The 16698-nt window shown below is 42.1% G+C and overlaps 1 protein-coding gene across 18 annotated transcripts in view; it reads left to right on the plus strand.

The window, feature by feature from the left end:
- The window catches only part of LOC100992160 (protocadherin alpha-11), a 229923-nt gene that overhangs the window by 131581 nt on the left and 81644 nt on the right, over positions 1 to 16698 (plus strand). The window contains exon 1 of one of the 18 annotated variants that reach the window (XM_034960635.2): positions 6944 to 15562. The exons of 16 other annotated variants lie outside the window; for them this stretch is intronic. In XM_034960635.2, the coding sequence (XP_034816526.1) occupies positions 13130 to 15562 (2433 nt within the window). In that variant the 5' untranslated portion in view covers positions 6944 to 13129. Of the gene's footprint in view, positions 1 to 6943; positions 15563 to 16698 lie in introns of those variants that run through there. One more of the 18 variants, XM_014345058.4, reaches the window with a different exon arrangement.

Genomic DNA, 16698 nt, shown 5'->3' on the forward strand with positions numbered 1-16698 from the left:
ATGCCTCCTTTTTCAGCTCCGATTTTATTTACTTGGGTCTTCTCTCTTTTTTTCTTCATTAGTCTGTTTAAAACTTTGTCAATTTTATTTATCTTTTCAAAAGATTGACTTTTTGTTTTGTTGATCTCTTGTATTTTCATCATTTCAAATATATTTCTGCTTTGATCTTTATTATTTTCTCTACTAATTTTGGATTCAGTTTGCTGTTGCTTTTCTAGTTCTTTAAGATGTATAGTTAGGTTATTTAAAATGAGGTTTTCATTCTTTTCCAATGTAGGCAATTACAGCTACAAATTTCCCTCTAATAGTACTCCTTTTGTTGTATCTCATAGGTTTTGGCATGTTGTGTTTCCATTATCATTTGTTTGAATCAAATTTTCAATTTCCTTTTAAATTTCTTTATTGACCCACTGGTCATTCAGGAGCATATTGTTTAATTTCCATGTGTTCATGTAGTTTCCAAAATTCCTCTTTTTTATTTCTAATTTTACTTCATTGTGGTCAGAGAAGAATCTTGATATGATATCATTTTAAAAAAAATATTCTAGGACTTGTATTGTGACTAGCATATGGTCTATCTTTGAGAATGATCCACGTGCTGAGAAGAATGTGTATTCTGCAGCTGTTGGATGAAATGCTCCATAACTATCTATTAGGTCAATTTGTTCTATAGTGCAGATTAAGCCTGATGTTTCTTTGTTGAGTTTTTGTCTGTCAGTTCTGTCCAATACGGAAAGTGGGGTGTTGAATTCTCCACCTATTATTGTATTGTGATCTCTATCTCTCTTTTAGCTCTAATACTATTTGCTTTTTATATCTGGGTGCTTCAATGGTGGGTGCATATATATTTATAATTGTTATATCCTTTTGCTGAATTGACCCCATTATCATTGTACAAAGACCTTCTTTGTCTCTTTTTGGAGTTTTTGTCTTGAGATCTATTTTATCTGTTATAAGTGTAGTTACCCCTGCTCCTGTTTTGTTTCCATTAGCAAGGAATATCTTTTCCCATGCCTTTATTTTCCAGTCTATGTGTATCTTCATAGGTGAAGTGTTTCTTGTGGGCAACAGATCATTGGGTCATGTTTTTTCATCCATTCAGCCACTTTATTTCTTTTTATTGGAGAGTTTAGTCCATTTACATTCAATATTTTCATTTAAGTAGGAACTTCCTCCTGCCATTTTGTAATTTGTTTTCTCGTGGTTTCATGGTCATCTCTCCCTTCTTTCCATCTTCTTTTTCATGAAAATAATTTTCTCTGGTGGTATGATTTAATTTCTTGTTTTTTATTTTTTGTGTATCCATTGCAGGTTTTTCGATTTGAGGTTACATGAGGTTTATGACTTATCTTATGACCCATTATTTTAAACTGATGGCAACTTAACAGACTGCATAAACAAAAAACAAACACACAAAAGGAAGATTAATAAAAGTTCTACACTTTAACTGTATCCTCCTGCTTTTAATTTTGTGTTGTTTCTCTGTGTCTTATTGTACTATGTTGTGAAAAGTTGTCTTTTTTTTTTTTTTTTTTTTGAGTCAGAGTCTTGCTCTGCTACCAGGCTGGAGTGCAGTGGCCTGATCTTGGCTCACTGCAACTTCTGCCTCCTGGGTTCAAGCGATTCTCCTGCCTTAGCCTACTGAGTAGCTGGGACTATGGGCACGCATCACCACACCCACCTAATTTTTATATTTTTAGTAGAGACGGGGTTTCACCATGTTGACCAGGATAGTCTCGATCTCTTGACCTAGTGATCCGCCCATCTTGGCCTCCCAAATGCTGGGATTACAGGCATGAGCCACCATGCCTAGCCAGGTTGTCATTATTTTTGACCAGTTCATCATTTACTCTTTCTACTTAAGATAAGTTTACATACCACAATTACAGTGTTATAATATTCTGTGTTTTTCTGTATGCTTATTCTTACCAGTAAGTGTCTCGGCATTGAAGAGCTAGGTAGTTCTTATAGTCTTTGCAGTCTGGGCTTGTTTATCCCTGTCCTTCTTGAGAAGGTTTTCCAGAAGGTTTTTATTTGAAGGAGCTTGGGCCTCAATCCCAATAATACTGTGGTTTTTGCAGACTAGTAGAGGTACCATCTTGGAGGTCTTGAATAAGATCCAGAATGATTATCTGGATTGCCAGGCAAAAGCACTTGTTCTTTTCCCTTACTTTCTGTCAAACAGTCTATTTCTGTCTCTCTCTCTCTCTCTCTCTCTCAAGGTGCTGGGCCATCTTGAACTAGGGGTATGGTGATGCAAGCACTCCTGTGGCCCCCACTTTGGATTGTGCTGGGTCAGACCTATAGCCAGCACAGCCCTGGGTCTTGTCCAAGGCCTGCTGTAACCACTACCTGACTACCACCTATGTTCACTCAAGGCCCTAGGGCTCTAAGATCAGCAGGGGGTAACACCAGCCAAGTTTGCATCCTTCCCTTTAGGGTAGCAAGTTCCCCCTGGCCCTGGGCAGGCCCAGAGATGCTACTTGGGAGCCAGGGATTGGAGTCAAAATACTTAGAAATTTGCCTGATATTTTATTTGACTATGGCTAAGCTGGCACTCAAACCACAAGACAAAGTCTTTCCCATTCTTCCCTCCCCTTTCCACAGGCAGAGGTGCCTCTCCCTGTGGCCAATACTACCACTGGTCCACAGGGAATCTGCCTGGCCACTGCTGATGTTCACTTAAAGCTTAAGGGCTGTTCAGTTGTGTTGTGGTGAATGCTGCCAGGCCTGGGACTCTTCAAGGAAGTGGGCACCCCTCTGCCCTGGGGAAGATCCAAATATGCTTTCCAGGAGCCAAAGCCTGGACTTGGGGACCCCAAGAGCATGCTTGTTGCTCTACTCCACGTGGCCAAACTGGTACCAAAGGTGCAAGACAAAGTCCCCTTTACTTTTTCCTCTGTTTCTGTCAAACAGAAGGAGTCTTTCACTGTAGCCACCACAACTAGGAATGTGCTGGATCACACCTGAAGTCAGCACATCTCAGAACCTAAGGCCCACAGTATACTAACTGGATATCACTGCTGGTTATTTGGTGCCCAAGGGCTCTTTAGTCAGCAGGTGATTAATCTTGCCAAGACTGGGTCCTTCCCACCAAGGCAATGGATTTTCTATTTGTCCAGGGTGTGTCTAGAAATGTCATCCATGAGCTAGGGCCTGGAATGCGGGCCTCATGACTCTACTCAATGCCCTATCCTACTGTGGCTGAGCTGGTATCCAAGATGCAAGACAAAGTCCTCTTTACTCTTTGCTCTCCTCTCCTTAAGCAGAAGGAAGGAGTCACTTTTGTTGCTGCAAGCTTCACTGCCTGGGATTAGGGGAGGGGTGGCACAAGCACTCCCTTAGCTGCCCCAGCTGATGACTTCCTAGGTCATGTGCCACCCCTATCCCTCTGGTTCTGAGCCCAGCCCAGCACTAGGAGTTACCTAGGAATTGCAATCCTTGTGTCCTAGACTGTCTTTCAAGTTTACCTAGAACCTCAGAGCACTTAAGCCTATAGTGGTGAGGCTTGCTGAGTTCTGACTGCTGGGATGAGTGATTCGCCTCTGGCCAGGCCTGTTCCAAAATCTCCCTTCATGTGCAGCTGCTGGCTGAGTCCAGCACAGTGTTGTTCCCTGCTACGACAGCACCGAGTTTAATGTAAAGTTCCCCAGTTGCTGTGCTTTACTTCCTCCAAGTGCGCAGACTCCCCACGTTGCTCAGCTGCTGCTGGGGGATATGGGAGGGGTGATGGTGGTGATCCCAGAGTGTCTCTCCAACACTCTTCAATGCCTCTTTTAGTGATATGTTGTTAAATCTAGGTACTACGATTGCTCACCTGATGTTTGGATTTTGTAATGACGCTTTTCTGTGTGCAGATAGTTGTTACAATTTGGTGTTCATGTGGCGGGGGAGGGGGGGTATGGTGTAGGCTTCTGTTCCACTATCTTGCTCCACCTCAATAGTCTGATGTGCAGAAGCTCTTTAGTTTAATTAGGCCCCATTTGCCAATTTTTGTTTTTGCTGCAAGTGCGTTTGGCATCTTTGTCATGAAATCTTTGCCAGGGCCTATGCCCAGAATGATATTTTCTAGGTTTTATTCTACGGTTTGTATAGTTTTAGGTTTTACATTTAACTCTTTAATCCATCTCAGGCTGATTTTTGTTCATGCTGAAAGGAAGGGGTCCAGTTTTCAGTCTTCTGCATATGGTTAGCTAGTTATCCCAGCAATATTGAGTAGGAAGTCCTTTCTCCATTGCTTGTTTTTGTTGAAGATCAGATAATTGTAGGTGTGCAGCTTTATTTCTGGGTTCTCTAACCTGTCCCATTGGTCTATGTGTCTGTTTTTGTATTAGTACCATGTTGTTTTGGTTACTGTAGCCTTGCAGTATAGTTGAAGTTGGGTAGTGTGATGTCCTTCGTGTTCTTTTTGCTTAGGATTGCTTTGACTATTTGGGCTCTTTTTTTTTTCCATATGAATGTTAGGATAGTTTGTTTTTCTAATTCTATGAAAAATAATGTTGGTAGTTTGATAGGAACATCATTGAATCTGTGAATTGCTTTGGACAGTATGGTTATCTTAACAATGTTATTTCTTCCTACCCATGAGCGTGGAAGGTCTTTCCATTTGTTTTATCATCTCTGATTTCTTTCAGTAGTGTTTTATAATTCTTTTTATAGAGATCTTTCACATCCTTGATTAGCCATATTCCTAGGTATTTTCTTTTTGTGTATGTCTATTGTAAATGGCATTGTGTTCTTGATTTGGCCCTCAGCTTGGATGTTGTTGGTGTACAGAAATGCTGATTTTTGTACATTGATTTTGTATGCTGAAACTTTGCTGGAGGTTTTATCAGATGTAGGAGCTTTTTGGCAGAGAATATAGGGTTTTCTAGGTATAAAATTATATTGTCTGCTAAGAGAGATAGGTTGACTTCCTCTCTTCCTATTTGGATGCCTTTTATTTCTTTCTCTTGCCTGATTTCTCTGGCCAGGACTTCCAGTAGGATGTTGAATAGGAGTGGTGACAGTGGGCATCCTTGTCTTATTCCAAGTCTCAAGGGGAAAGCTTTGGATGGTATCAATCCTTTTAAACTTATTGAGGATTGTTTTAGATAATGTTCCATGTGCAATTGAGAAGAATGTACATTATGCTGCTATTGGCTGTATGTTCTATAGATGTTGCTATGATATGAATGTTTGTGTTCCCCAAATTCATAAATTGAAACCTAATTCTCATGGTGATGGTATGAAGAGGTGAGACCTTTCAAACATAATTAAGTCATGAGGGCAGAGCCCTCATGAATGGGATTGGTGCCCTTATAAAAGAGGCCCAGAGAGGTGCCTTGCCTCTTTCACCATGTGAGGACACAGCGAGAATGTGATGACATCCATGAACCAAAAAGTGGCCCCTCCCCAGACACTAAATCTGCTGGTGCCTGAATCATGAACTTTCAAGCCTCTAGAACAGTGAAAAATAAATCTCTCTTGTTTATTAACTACACAGCATATGGCATTTTGTTATAATATCCTGAACAGACTAAGACAGATATCGTTTAGGTTAGTTGGTTTTTAGTGTTGTTCACATCTTTCATTTCCTAGTGATCTTCTGCCTAGCTGTTGTCCATTATTGGAAGTGGAGTATTAAAGTCTCCAGTTATGACTATTGAATTGTCTATTTCTCCCTTCATTTCTGCCAGTTTCTGCTTCATGTGTTTTGGGGCTGTATTATTAGATGCAAGTATGTTTTTAGTTGCTATATCTTCCTGATTGGTCCTTTTGTCATTATAAAATGTCCTTCTTGATTTCTAGTAACACTTTTTGTCTTGTCTGTTTTGTCTGATATTAGTGTAGTCACTCCAGCTATCTTGTGGTTGCTGTTTGTACAATATATATTTTCCCATTCTTTTACTTTCAATCTGTTTGTATCTTTGAATCTAAAAGTGTCTCCTGCAGACAACACATAGTTGGATGTTGTTTTCCTAAAAACTCTAGACTGACAATTCTGCCTTTTGATTGGGTTCTTTAATGTATTCACATGATGTTACTATTGATATATTTGGATTTATGTTTGTTATTTTACTCCTTTTTCTATATGTTTTAATTCTCTTTTTTTCCTATACTTTTCATTTACTGATTTATATTAAGTGAATATTTTAGAATGTAACATGGTAATTTTTAAAATAAATTTTAAACTGTATCTTTTGAGTTATTTTCACAGTAGTTTCTCTAGAGTTTACCATATATATTTTAGCTTATTGGTATCTGCTTCAGATTTATATTAACTTAATTCTAGTGAGATATAAATATGTTACTTCTAGATAGCTTTATTTCTCTTCTGCCTTTTGTATTACTGTTACACATATTACATCTTGTGGTGGATTGAATTGTGGGCCTCAAAAATATATGTCCACATAGTAACCTTTGGAACCTGTGACCTCATTTGGAAATAAGTCTTTGAAGACATAATTATATTAGAGATTTGGGGATGAAATTACCCTAAATTTTCAGGTGGGGGCTAATTCCAGTGAAAAGTTTGTTTTGTTTTTTAAATAAGAGATAGAAGATGAGAAAACAGACACAGAGGAAAAGGCCATGCGAAGATGGAGACAGAGATTGGAGTGATGTCAACAGCCACCAACACCTGGAAAAGGCAGAAACAGATTCTCCCAAGAGCCTCTAAAGGGAGTGCAACCTTGCCAACATCTTGAGTTTTGATTTCTCCTCTCCAAACCTGGGAGAAAAACTGTCTTAAGCAACCCAGTGTGTAGTAATTTGTCACAGCAGCCACAGAAAACCAATGCACATTTATAGTATTATATACCCAACAATACATCGCTATAATAATTATTACTTTATGTAATCTTATATTTTTTAGAGGCACTAAGAGAAAAAAGGAGAAAATTATATATTTATGGCATTTCTTATTTGTCATTGCTAGTTCTATTCATTTATTCTTGTGGATTCATATTACCATCTGGTGTCTTTTTTTAATCAGATACAGCTGTTCTCCCACACACCTCTTTTATACTGTAATTGACAAATTTGTTATATTTCTGTATGTTTTTGGTCCAACAATAGAGTTCTACATACTGTTTTATGCAATTCGTTAGACTCAGGTTTTCTATTTCACCTTCGAAGTGTGGCCCTTAGGCCAGGAGCAGTGGCTCACGCCTGTAATCCCAGCACTTTGGGAGGCCGAGGCAGATGGATCACAAGGTCAAGAGATTGAGACCATCCTTGCCAACATGGTGAAACCCCATCTCTACTAAAAATACAAACATTAGCTTGGCATGGTGGTGCGTGCCTGCAGTCCCAGCTACTCAGGAGGCTGAGGCAGGAGAATTGCTTACACCTGGGAGGTGGAGGTTGCAGGGAGCCAAGATCACGCCACTGCACTCCAGCCTGGCGACAGAGCAAGACCAAATCTAAACAAACAAACAAACAAACAAACTGTGGCCCTTAGAACTTAAAGTCATACTTTGGTTCTCAAATCAGTTCCAAGAGTAGGTGATCTAGCCCTTTCATTCTAAACACTACACATGTAGTACTAGAGTACAATATTGTATTTGCTTATTTTTTCAGAGTCAGGGTCTTGCTATGTTTTCTAGACTGGGGTGCAGTGGGGCAATCATAGCTCACTCTAACCTTGAACTCTTGGGCTCAAGAGAATCCTCCTGCCTCAGTCTCCTAAGTAGCTAGGACTACAGGTGCACACCACTACACCCAGCTAATGCATTTTTTTAAAGAGACATAAAGCACAGTTTTTTCACAATAGATTGACAACGATAATTCACGTCTTTTTTGCTAGATGATATTAAGCCACAGATCAAAAAGTCCTAGACTTTTATACTTACTTGAAAAAACCTCAAATTTGCTGAATGTCATTGTATTAAGAGCTAATCTGTCTGGTCCAATCACATAATATATTTGCCTATATTCAAGTTTCATATTTCTACATATTTGATAAACATTCACACTAGATTTTCCTCTGTGCTGCAGATAAAAATTTTCTTCAATGGTGTCTGAAAAGGGAGGCCTGCAACCACTACCAAACCACTCTACCTGAGATTAGTTTATTAGATAGTGCCTAACCTGAAATAAAAATCTGCTGATAGAACATTCTGCAAAAAAAGCTCTATTATGTTATAGTAGAGCTCATACTATATTATGGTTTCAAAGGTAATAAGAAAAATATCATCAGATCATCATTATGGTAGCTATTTTAAGGGAATTTAATAAAAATTTAACAGTTATCATCAAACACTGGCCACCTCAATTTTAAACAGTAAACACACGAATTACTCCCATAAAAATTATAAGCATAACAGGACACTTCTTGGCTACTATTCAATACTGACTTGGATGTTCTAGATAACACAAGATAAGATACATGTGTGAATATCTATATACATATAGACATATTTATAGATGTGTGTGTATATATACAGTATATATATAAGATTTTAGAAAGGAGGATAAATATATATTACATGATAAAACTTATAGTCAATATAATTTTACACTTGTAAAATCCCAGAGAACCAAAGGAAAAAATAGAACTAAAAAAGAGTTCAATGAAATGATTAGTTTAAAAAAATAAATATAAAAAATGTAATTTTCCCACATACCTTCAAAATGTAGCAATCCCACTAAGAAAAAGTGGTATTTCTACCAACTATAGATAAATGAAAATTCACCTTTAAATGTCTCTTATCCTCCATGAAACTCATCAAAAACAACAAAAAGTACAGCAGACAAAAAAAAGTCTTATCTTTAATGAAACTTTGTAAAACATTTGAACCTCAACCATGATGTATATGAAGATAAGTTACTAAGTGCCATGAAGATTGGACCAAGATATGAAAATGCTAGGAGAGGATACCTTTCACTGAAGATCTTGGAAAGGGTTGGTATATTGGTATTTTCTAGAGTAGTGATTCTCACTGAGATGCAAAACCAAAGACTCCTTGTTTTGGATTAAAAAGATCTAGGTACAGAGGCTGAGGGCAGGACTCTCTCATTATCCTATTTGTCAATACAAAATAGGAGAGAAGGCAGGACTAAATCTGAGAGTGAGCAGATGCACCATTATTTCAAGATTGAACCTAAGGATGTGGCAAGGTAAGGAGAAAAGTCAGGATGACAAGTTGCCCTGTAGCCGCCAGTTCTCATCAGTTGAAGATATATTAAAACTATGGTACACATAAGCCACTCCATCAAACAGTAAATATGGCTATACTGCAAGCAGTAAAAAAGTGAACAGGCTCTGCTTCCATACAGTCAAGAACAAAAAGAAACACTTGACAAGGTTGAGAAAAATAAATGGAAAAAAATAAAGAATTTAAAAGAACTGGAGAGAAAACTGTAGCTTTGGAATACAGAAAAAGGAGATACAGCATACTGCTAATAGATGTCCTCAAAGAGACCAAATACATAGACAAGGGGGAAAAAATCCAAAGACATCATTCAAGAAAAAATTTTGAGATACAAATAAACTTCAGACTTTTACTTCCAGCAATGGAAATCCAGTTTGTCTTCAGCCAGTGGCATATCTCAGACAATAGGCAAGCCATGAGAATGGTTGTTGGACTGCAGTTTCGGACTCTATTACTACATGTATAGTATTTAGAATAAAAGAGCTAGGTCTCCTCATGTCAGCACTTATTTGACCAATGGGAGTATGATTTTAAGTTTTTAGGGTCACACTTTGAAGGTGGAATATAAAAAAAATTATAGAAAGATAAATTTTTGTTCAGATGCATCTACTGCAGCAATTTGGGAGGCTAAGGTGAAAGGATCGTTTGAGCCCAGAAGTTTGAGACCAGCTGGGCAACATAGTGAGACCTTGTCTCTACAAAAAATTAAAAATTAGCTGGGCGTGGGGGCGCTTGGCCTAGGAGTTCAAGGACAGTCTGGGCAACATAGTGGGACCCTATCTTTATAAAATATTTTTAAAAATTAGTTGGGCATGGTGGTGTGTGCCTATAATCCTGGCTACTTGGGAGGCTGGGGTGGGAGGATCACCTGAGCCCAGAGAGGTAGGGGCTGCAGTGAGCCATCTTCACACCACTGCACTCCAGCCTGGATGATGAAGTGAGATTCTGTCCCAAAAAAAGGACAAAATGAAATATCAGCAATGAAAGGTCCTGCTAAAGAGAAGGTTTGTTAATTCATAATTTTAATGTTTATCTGGTCATCTTATCCAAAAGGCAAAAATCTTTAGCCTCCCTTATCTTTGGGATATCGTTCTCTCTTAAATGTTGCTTTCTCACAAATCCCAATTTACTTGAATAAGAATGCAATGTTAGGCCAAAAGTTAGGGAGGCATATGGTGTGACAAATCCTACTGGGTGGATGCTTTCTTCATTCTTTTCACAAATGAAATCTTCTGAAAATAGACGTCAGTGGCAGTTTAAATAGAGAAATGGGAAAAAGGGAAGCCAAAAATCTGAGAAGCGTGTGAAAGAGGAGGAGTTTCTGTGAAGATTTCCCATACTGTTCTCTGTATGCATTTTTCCTTTTTTCCTCACACCCTAATCTATACCCACACATACTATCCCTCTAGGTGCAGCTCAGAATTCCTAAACCTGGTATAATTGGAGGCATGGCTGCAGACCTAAAAGTTCGGTACATTTTTACAGTTGTATTTCATCTGTTTAAGGCAGAAAGAATAAATTTTCATTCCAAAGCAGTTAGCTTGCTTAGCAGCATTAATTTAAAATGAAGAAATGCACATCCTAATCTCTGGCACTGAAGCAGAAAATTAGTTTTGGTTTAGAAATTTGGTGAAGAATAAGTTCAATTTTTATGGGCTGTTTTGCATCCTGGTGAGATCTAATGAGGTCTGTACTTGTGACTACCTAATAGGCTGACATGTTTCCTCCTTTAATTTTATCTGAGACTTGGTGTCAATGATTTTTTGGTTTCTTAATTCAAAAAGGCAAACTAGCCAAGGGGTATTTACTACTTATATTGCTTTATATCACAGTGTGCCCTTTCTAGTTCCCTAGAAGAGATAACGAATGGGTTTGTGTGTTCAGGGAGGTAACTGGTTTTTAGTGGAACACTGGCGTTATCAATCCCACCCTTAGTGTTAAAAAGAGAATGCCCGAGCTACCCCTCTCCCCACCATTTTAATCAGCAATTTTTAAATGTTTTCAAATATTATAGAAATATGCAGGCTGATGCCAGGTGCGGTGGCATGGGGCTCACGCCTGTAATCCCAGCACTTTGGGAGGCCGAGGCAGGCCAATCACTTGAGGTCAGGAGTTCGAGACCAGCTTGTGCAACATGGCGAAACCTCATCTCTAATAAAAATACAAAAATTAACCGAGCATGGTGGTGCGCGCTTGTAGTCCTAGCTACTTAGGAGGCTGAGGCAAGAGAATCGCTTGAACCTGGGAGGGGGAGGTTGCAGGGAGCTCAGATCGTGCCACTGCACTCCAGCCTGGGTGACAGAGCAAGACCCTGTCTCAAAAAAAAAAAAAAAAAGAAAGAAAAAAAAAGAAAAGAAAAGAAAAGAAAAAAGTTAAAAAAAAATGCAAGGTGAGTGCAAGTGGCTCATGTAATCCTAGCATTTGAGTGAGGAATTTAGTGCTTCATAGTCAATAGTCAATGAGTCTCCTTTTGGCTCGCCTCCTTCTTAGGGAAAGGAACTGGTTGTAGGGTGTTAGGCAGAATTTGGGTGTATCTGTTGTGGCTCAGAGATGTTTCTCATAGAACTGATCACTGTCCCAATATCCACGCAAAAGACCAAATTAAAAGCGAGGAGAAATACCTAATGTAAATGACGAGTTAATGGGTGCAGCGCACCAACATGGCGCATGTATACATATGTAAGAAACCTGCACGTTGTGCACATGTACCCTAGAACTTAAAGTATAATAATAATAATAATAATAATAATAATAAAGCGAGGGTGGGTATCTAGCCTATTCTTATCCTGCCTCATGGTGTTTTCTAAATATTTACAGAAAGAAAATTTACAGAGTAGTTTCCTGGTCAAACTCTAATGAGTATCTCAGTACTTTCCCCTCCACTTCTCACGTCTTCTTTGGGGACGGGTCGTCAAGTCTTTGAGTTTCTAGTTATTGCTATTGACTGGTTTATAACCTCCTCTTTCACCCAGATCGTCAAGGGCCGTTTGCAAAGCACTCCCAAGTAGAGCCTCTTGGAGAAGGAGAAACTGCTGTCACGCAAAAAAAAGCCTTGAGCTCGCTGGCTCCGCTGCCTCGAAAAGCCAGAGTCCGGAGGCAGTTTGATGCGGACACTATTCCCCAACCTTCTTCCCCTCCTTGTCGTCTCTATTGCCCTCTTGGCAGCTCCTGGAATACAAAAGGGTGCAGGACAGACTTCAACCCGCAGCAGGATCCAGCGCGGAAAGCTCTGCAGCAGGATCCAGCGCGGAAAGGCCCCCAGCAGGATCCAGCGCGGAAAGCCCCCCGCAGCACTTCTTTCGGGGGGCTCCTGTTTCCTTAAGCCTAGAAGGTGTGGTCGCTCACGTTCACCGTCCCGCCTCTCGCCGCCTCCGCTCGGCAGCTCCACGCTGAGTCCCGCCCTCTCCGCCGGAGAGGTGCGCCGGGGTCAGAGCGCCGGGACCCGACGCGCGGCTCCCAAAGGGCGGCGGGAAGAGCCCAGCGGGGCTTAGCCTCAGTTATCAGCAGTTTGCGGGCAGAGGATGTGGAGGTTAAGATCTGGGCAGCCTCAGGGCGTTGTCCTAGACACCGTTTAAGGAGAGAAGTGTTAGTGTCTCGGGGCGTCTCCCAGGCTCCGCCCTGCGCCCGCAGCCAGCGTTGTGGGCGAGACCCCAGCCCGCTGCTACTGGAGACGGCACCTCTCGCGCCCGGGCGGGCGGCCTCGTCTCTGCACCCCTAGGCGGCGCTGCGCTCCTCAACACCCGGCCGGCTCCGCTTTCCCAGACGGCTGCCCAGCCTCCAGCCTAGCAAGCCCGGCTCCCAGCTGGCCAGCCCCGGCAATGCCGGCGTTCGGGAGGCGCAACGTCGGCGGTTGCTGAGTATCCAGCCCGCAGCAGTGACGGCCGGCAGGAGCGTGCTCTTCCCCGCGGCTCGTGCTCTCCAGGAGTCCGGAGCATGGTCCTGGGTCACCGTTGGTGTAGCGTGTTGGTGGAACGTGGACGCCTAGAGGGAGGATGGTGGGCTGGGGGGTGGCAGTTTTATGTTTGTGGGTTTCCTGCGGCGCTGCAGCGGGACAGCTCGAGTACTCAGTGCCGGAGGAGACGGAGCGGGGCGTAGCCGTAGGCAATCTCTCCGCGGACTTGAGGCTGCCAGCGGCCGCTATGTCCTCGCGGAACTTTCGCTTCCTTTCCAGCCACCGCGAGCTCTACTTCGGGGTGGATCTACCCAGCGGCAATTTGGTGGTCAGAGAGCCGGCGGACCGCGAGCAGCTGTGCAGGGCCAAAGCTGCCTGCGTCTTGACCTACGACCTGGTGCTCGAGGACCCGCTGGAGCTGCACAAGATTCGGATTCACGTCCTGGACACCAATGACAACTCACCTCTCTTTCCTGCCGGCGACGTGCAGCTGCACATCCCCGAGTTCCTGACGCCCGGAGCCCGCTTTGCTCTCCCGAATGCCCAAGATGACGACGAGGGAAGCAATGGGATACTAAACTACAGCCTAAGCCCCAGTCAGCACTTTCGCCTGGACATGGGATCGCGGGTTGACGGCAGCGAATACCCGGAGTTGGTGTTGGAGAAAGCACTGGATCGCGAACAGCGCGCCACCCACCTGCTGGTGCTTACAGCTCGGGACGGCGGGCTACCTGCCCGCTCAGGAGACGCACAAGTCACCATCATTGTGGTGGACACAAATGACAACGCGCCTGTATTTGAGCGCTCCGTCTACCGCACCAAGGTTCCAGAGACTGCACCCAATGGGACTGTGTTATTCCGAGTTCAAGCCTTGGATCCAGATGAAGGGTCCAATGGGGAAGTCCAATACTCCCTAAGCAACAGCACGCAAGCAGAGCTGCGACACCGCTTTCACGTGCACCCTAAAAGTGGGGAGGTGCAAGTAGCTGCTTCACTAGGTCCGCCTGAAACGCTCTTGGAGGCATACATTGAGGCGAGGGACGAAGGTGTCTTTGGTTTAGCTAGCACCGCTAAACTGCTGGTGGAGGTGACTGACGTGAACGATCATGCCCCCGAACTGGATTTCCTGACTCTTTCGAACCCAGTACCTGAGGACGCTGCCCCTGGCACAGTGATTGCTCTCTTTAGTGTAAAGGATGAAGACCTCGATTCTAATGGTAGGGTCATTTGTGGCATGTCTAGTGCAGGCCCTTTTCAGCTGACGGCTTCCTTTGACAACTACTACAGCCTGCTGATTGATGGGCCCCTGGACCGGGAGCAGATCAGTGAATACCAAGTCCTGATCACGGCCTCAGATAGTGGCTCACCCCCACTTAGCACCCGAAGGACAATCACTGTGTCAGTTGCTGATGTGAATGACAATACACCAAGCTTTCCTCAACCCCAGCAGGAACTTTTCATTGCTGAAAACAATGGCCCTGGGGCCTCTCTAGGCCGAGTGTTTGCCCAGGACCCCGACCTGGGGAAGAATGGCCTTGTCTCTTATGAGCTGTTGGATGTTATCTCTGAAGGGCCATCAGCCTCTAGCTTGGTGGCAGTGGAATCATCCAGTGGGGCCATCACTGCCAAAACTTCCTTTGACTTTGAGCAGCTCAGGGGGTTTCATTTCCAAGTAGAAGGCCGGGATGGTGGCATTCCTCCCAGAAGTGCAACAGTGACTATAAACTTGTTTGTGGTAGATAGGAATGACAATTATCCGGTTATCTTGTTTCCCTTGCCCAGAAATGGTTCTGTCCCAGTGGAAATTGTGCCCCGCTCTGCCAGGACTGGACACTTGGTCACAAAAGTGGTAGCAGAGGATGCAGACAGTGGTTCTAATGCCTGGCTTTCCTACCACATCTCCCGGGCGTCTGACTCTAGTCTCTTTAGAATTTCAGCCAATATAGGTGAGCTCCGTACTGCTCGCTTAGTTCTTCCCACTGATGCAGTTAAGCAGAGGGTGGTGGTAGTGGTTCGGGACCATGGAGACCCACCACTTTCCTCCTCTGTCACTCTGGGTGTGCTGTTGAGCAACTCTGTCCCTCAGTTACTTCCAGACTTTGAAGATGTCTGGGAACCAGGAGGGCAGCTTTCTGCCCAGAACTTGTATTTAGTAATTGCCTTGGCTTGTATTTCCTTTTTATTTCTGGGGTGCTTACTTTTCTTCGTGTGTACCAAGTTGCACCAGAGCCCAGGCTGTTGCGCTCAGAGCTGCTGTCGCTCTACAGAGGATCTGAGGTATGGAAGGAAGATGGTTTCAAATCCTTGCATGACATCAGCCACCATAGATGTCACTACAGTTGAGAGACTTTCTCAGACTTATCTCTATCGGGCCTCTCTGGGACTTGGTTCTGATAATAACAGTTTGCTGTTGCGTGGGGAGTACAATGCTGCCGACCTGCGAAATCTTGCCACTGGGGTAGGACTGAATTTGCCGATATCCTGTATTCAGATTCGGAATAGGAAAGGGGATCACGCTAATGTCAATGCCATGGTAAGCAAATTTTATGGAATTTGATTCCTTTGGCCAGGAGATGGCTGCTAGCTGTGTTTTGAAATATTTCTTAGACAAGCCTTTCACAACATTTCATCAATTGAATTAAACACTCCTTCTTAGCACTTCCTGTGCCAAGAAATCTGGAAGTATAGAAGTATTAGAAGATTGCCCTAGGCCTCAAGGGACTTATAGTTTATTTTTGAGAAACAAGGGCAAAAATTAAAACCTATTTAAGAACAATAAAAGTAATATGACATAAAGGTCTAAAATTAAAAATAAAATACCAAAATATTTTATAAGCAACAGATGTGTAAGGCACTCTAATATTTAAAGTGAAGAATGAAAAATATGTAAGAGTCTGCTTTATATGAATATAATATGGAAGGTGAAACATTTACTTAAACTATTGCAATGCATTATTAAAAGATGACAATAACCACAAAAGATGTAAAAATAAATTACAATGGGGGTTAAAAGAAGGGAGAAAGGGAACATAAGAGAACATTTGAGTGAGGAGGAAGGAGTCAGAGAAGGCTTTGTGATAGAGATCACAGATTTAGTTGGATCTTTAATACGATATACCATTTAATAAAAAACAGTGTATTCTCTAGCCTATACTTTTAATGAATACCATTTTGGTGAAGGTGTCTTCTTTGGGAATGACACCCTAAAACATAGCTGATAGCTCCATAGCAGTGTTTTGTAACTGCTTTGGAGTTTTTGCGTACACAAAAACTGTAAGCCTCTCTCATAACATCTATTTATACTGATAGGAGATCATATTGTTGGATATAGGACTTGACAACCTTTTGTTTTGTGTTTCTATTGATAATATTTTACAAAGAGGAAAGATGAGTAATTTTTATGTCAGAAATATTTATGTGTTCAAAGGTGCACTTACCATCCAAAGTCCATTCAACTTGGATTTAATTTCTTTTATTTTAGGGGACAAATACACTTAACAAATAAGTAAATATCATATTTGAGAGTAATGTATCTAATGAAAGTTAAGTGATTCAAATATTTCAATTTATCTGTTAGTGGCCCTTGGCATTTCAAAACTTCTTTTTTTTTTTTTGAGACAGGGGTCTCACTATGTTGCCCAGGCTGGTCTCAAACTCCTAGCCTCAAGT

The sequence above is a fragment of the Pan paniscus genome, chromosome 4, assembly GCF_029289425.2.
Source record: "Pan paniscus chromosome 4, NHGRI_mPanPan1-v2.0_pri, whole genome shotgun sequence".
In the NCBI taxonomy this organism is placed as follows: Eukaryota; Metazoa; Chordata; class Mammalia; order Primates; family Hominidae; genus Pan; species Pan paniscus.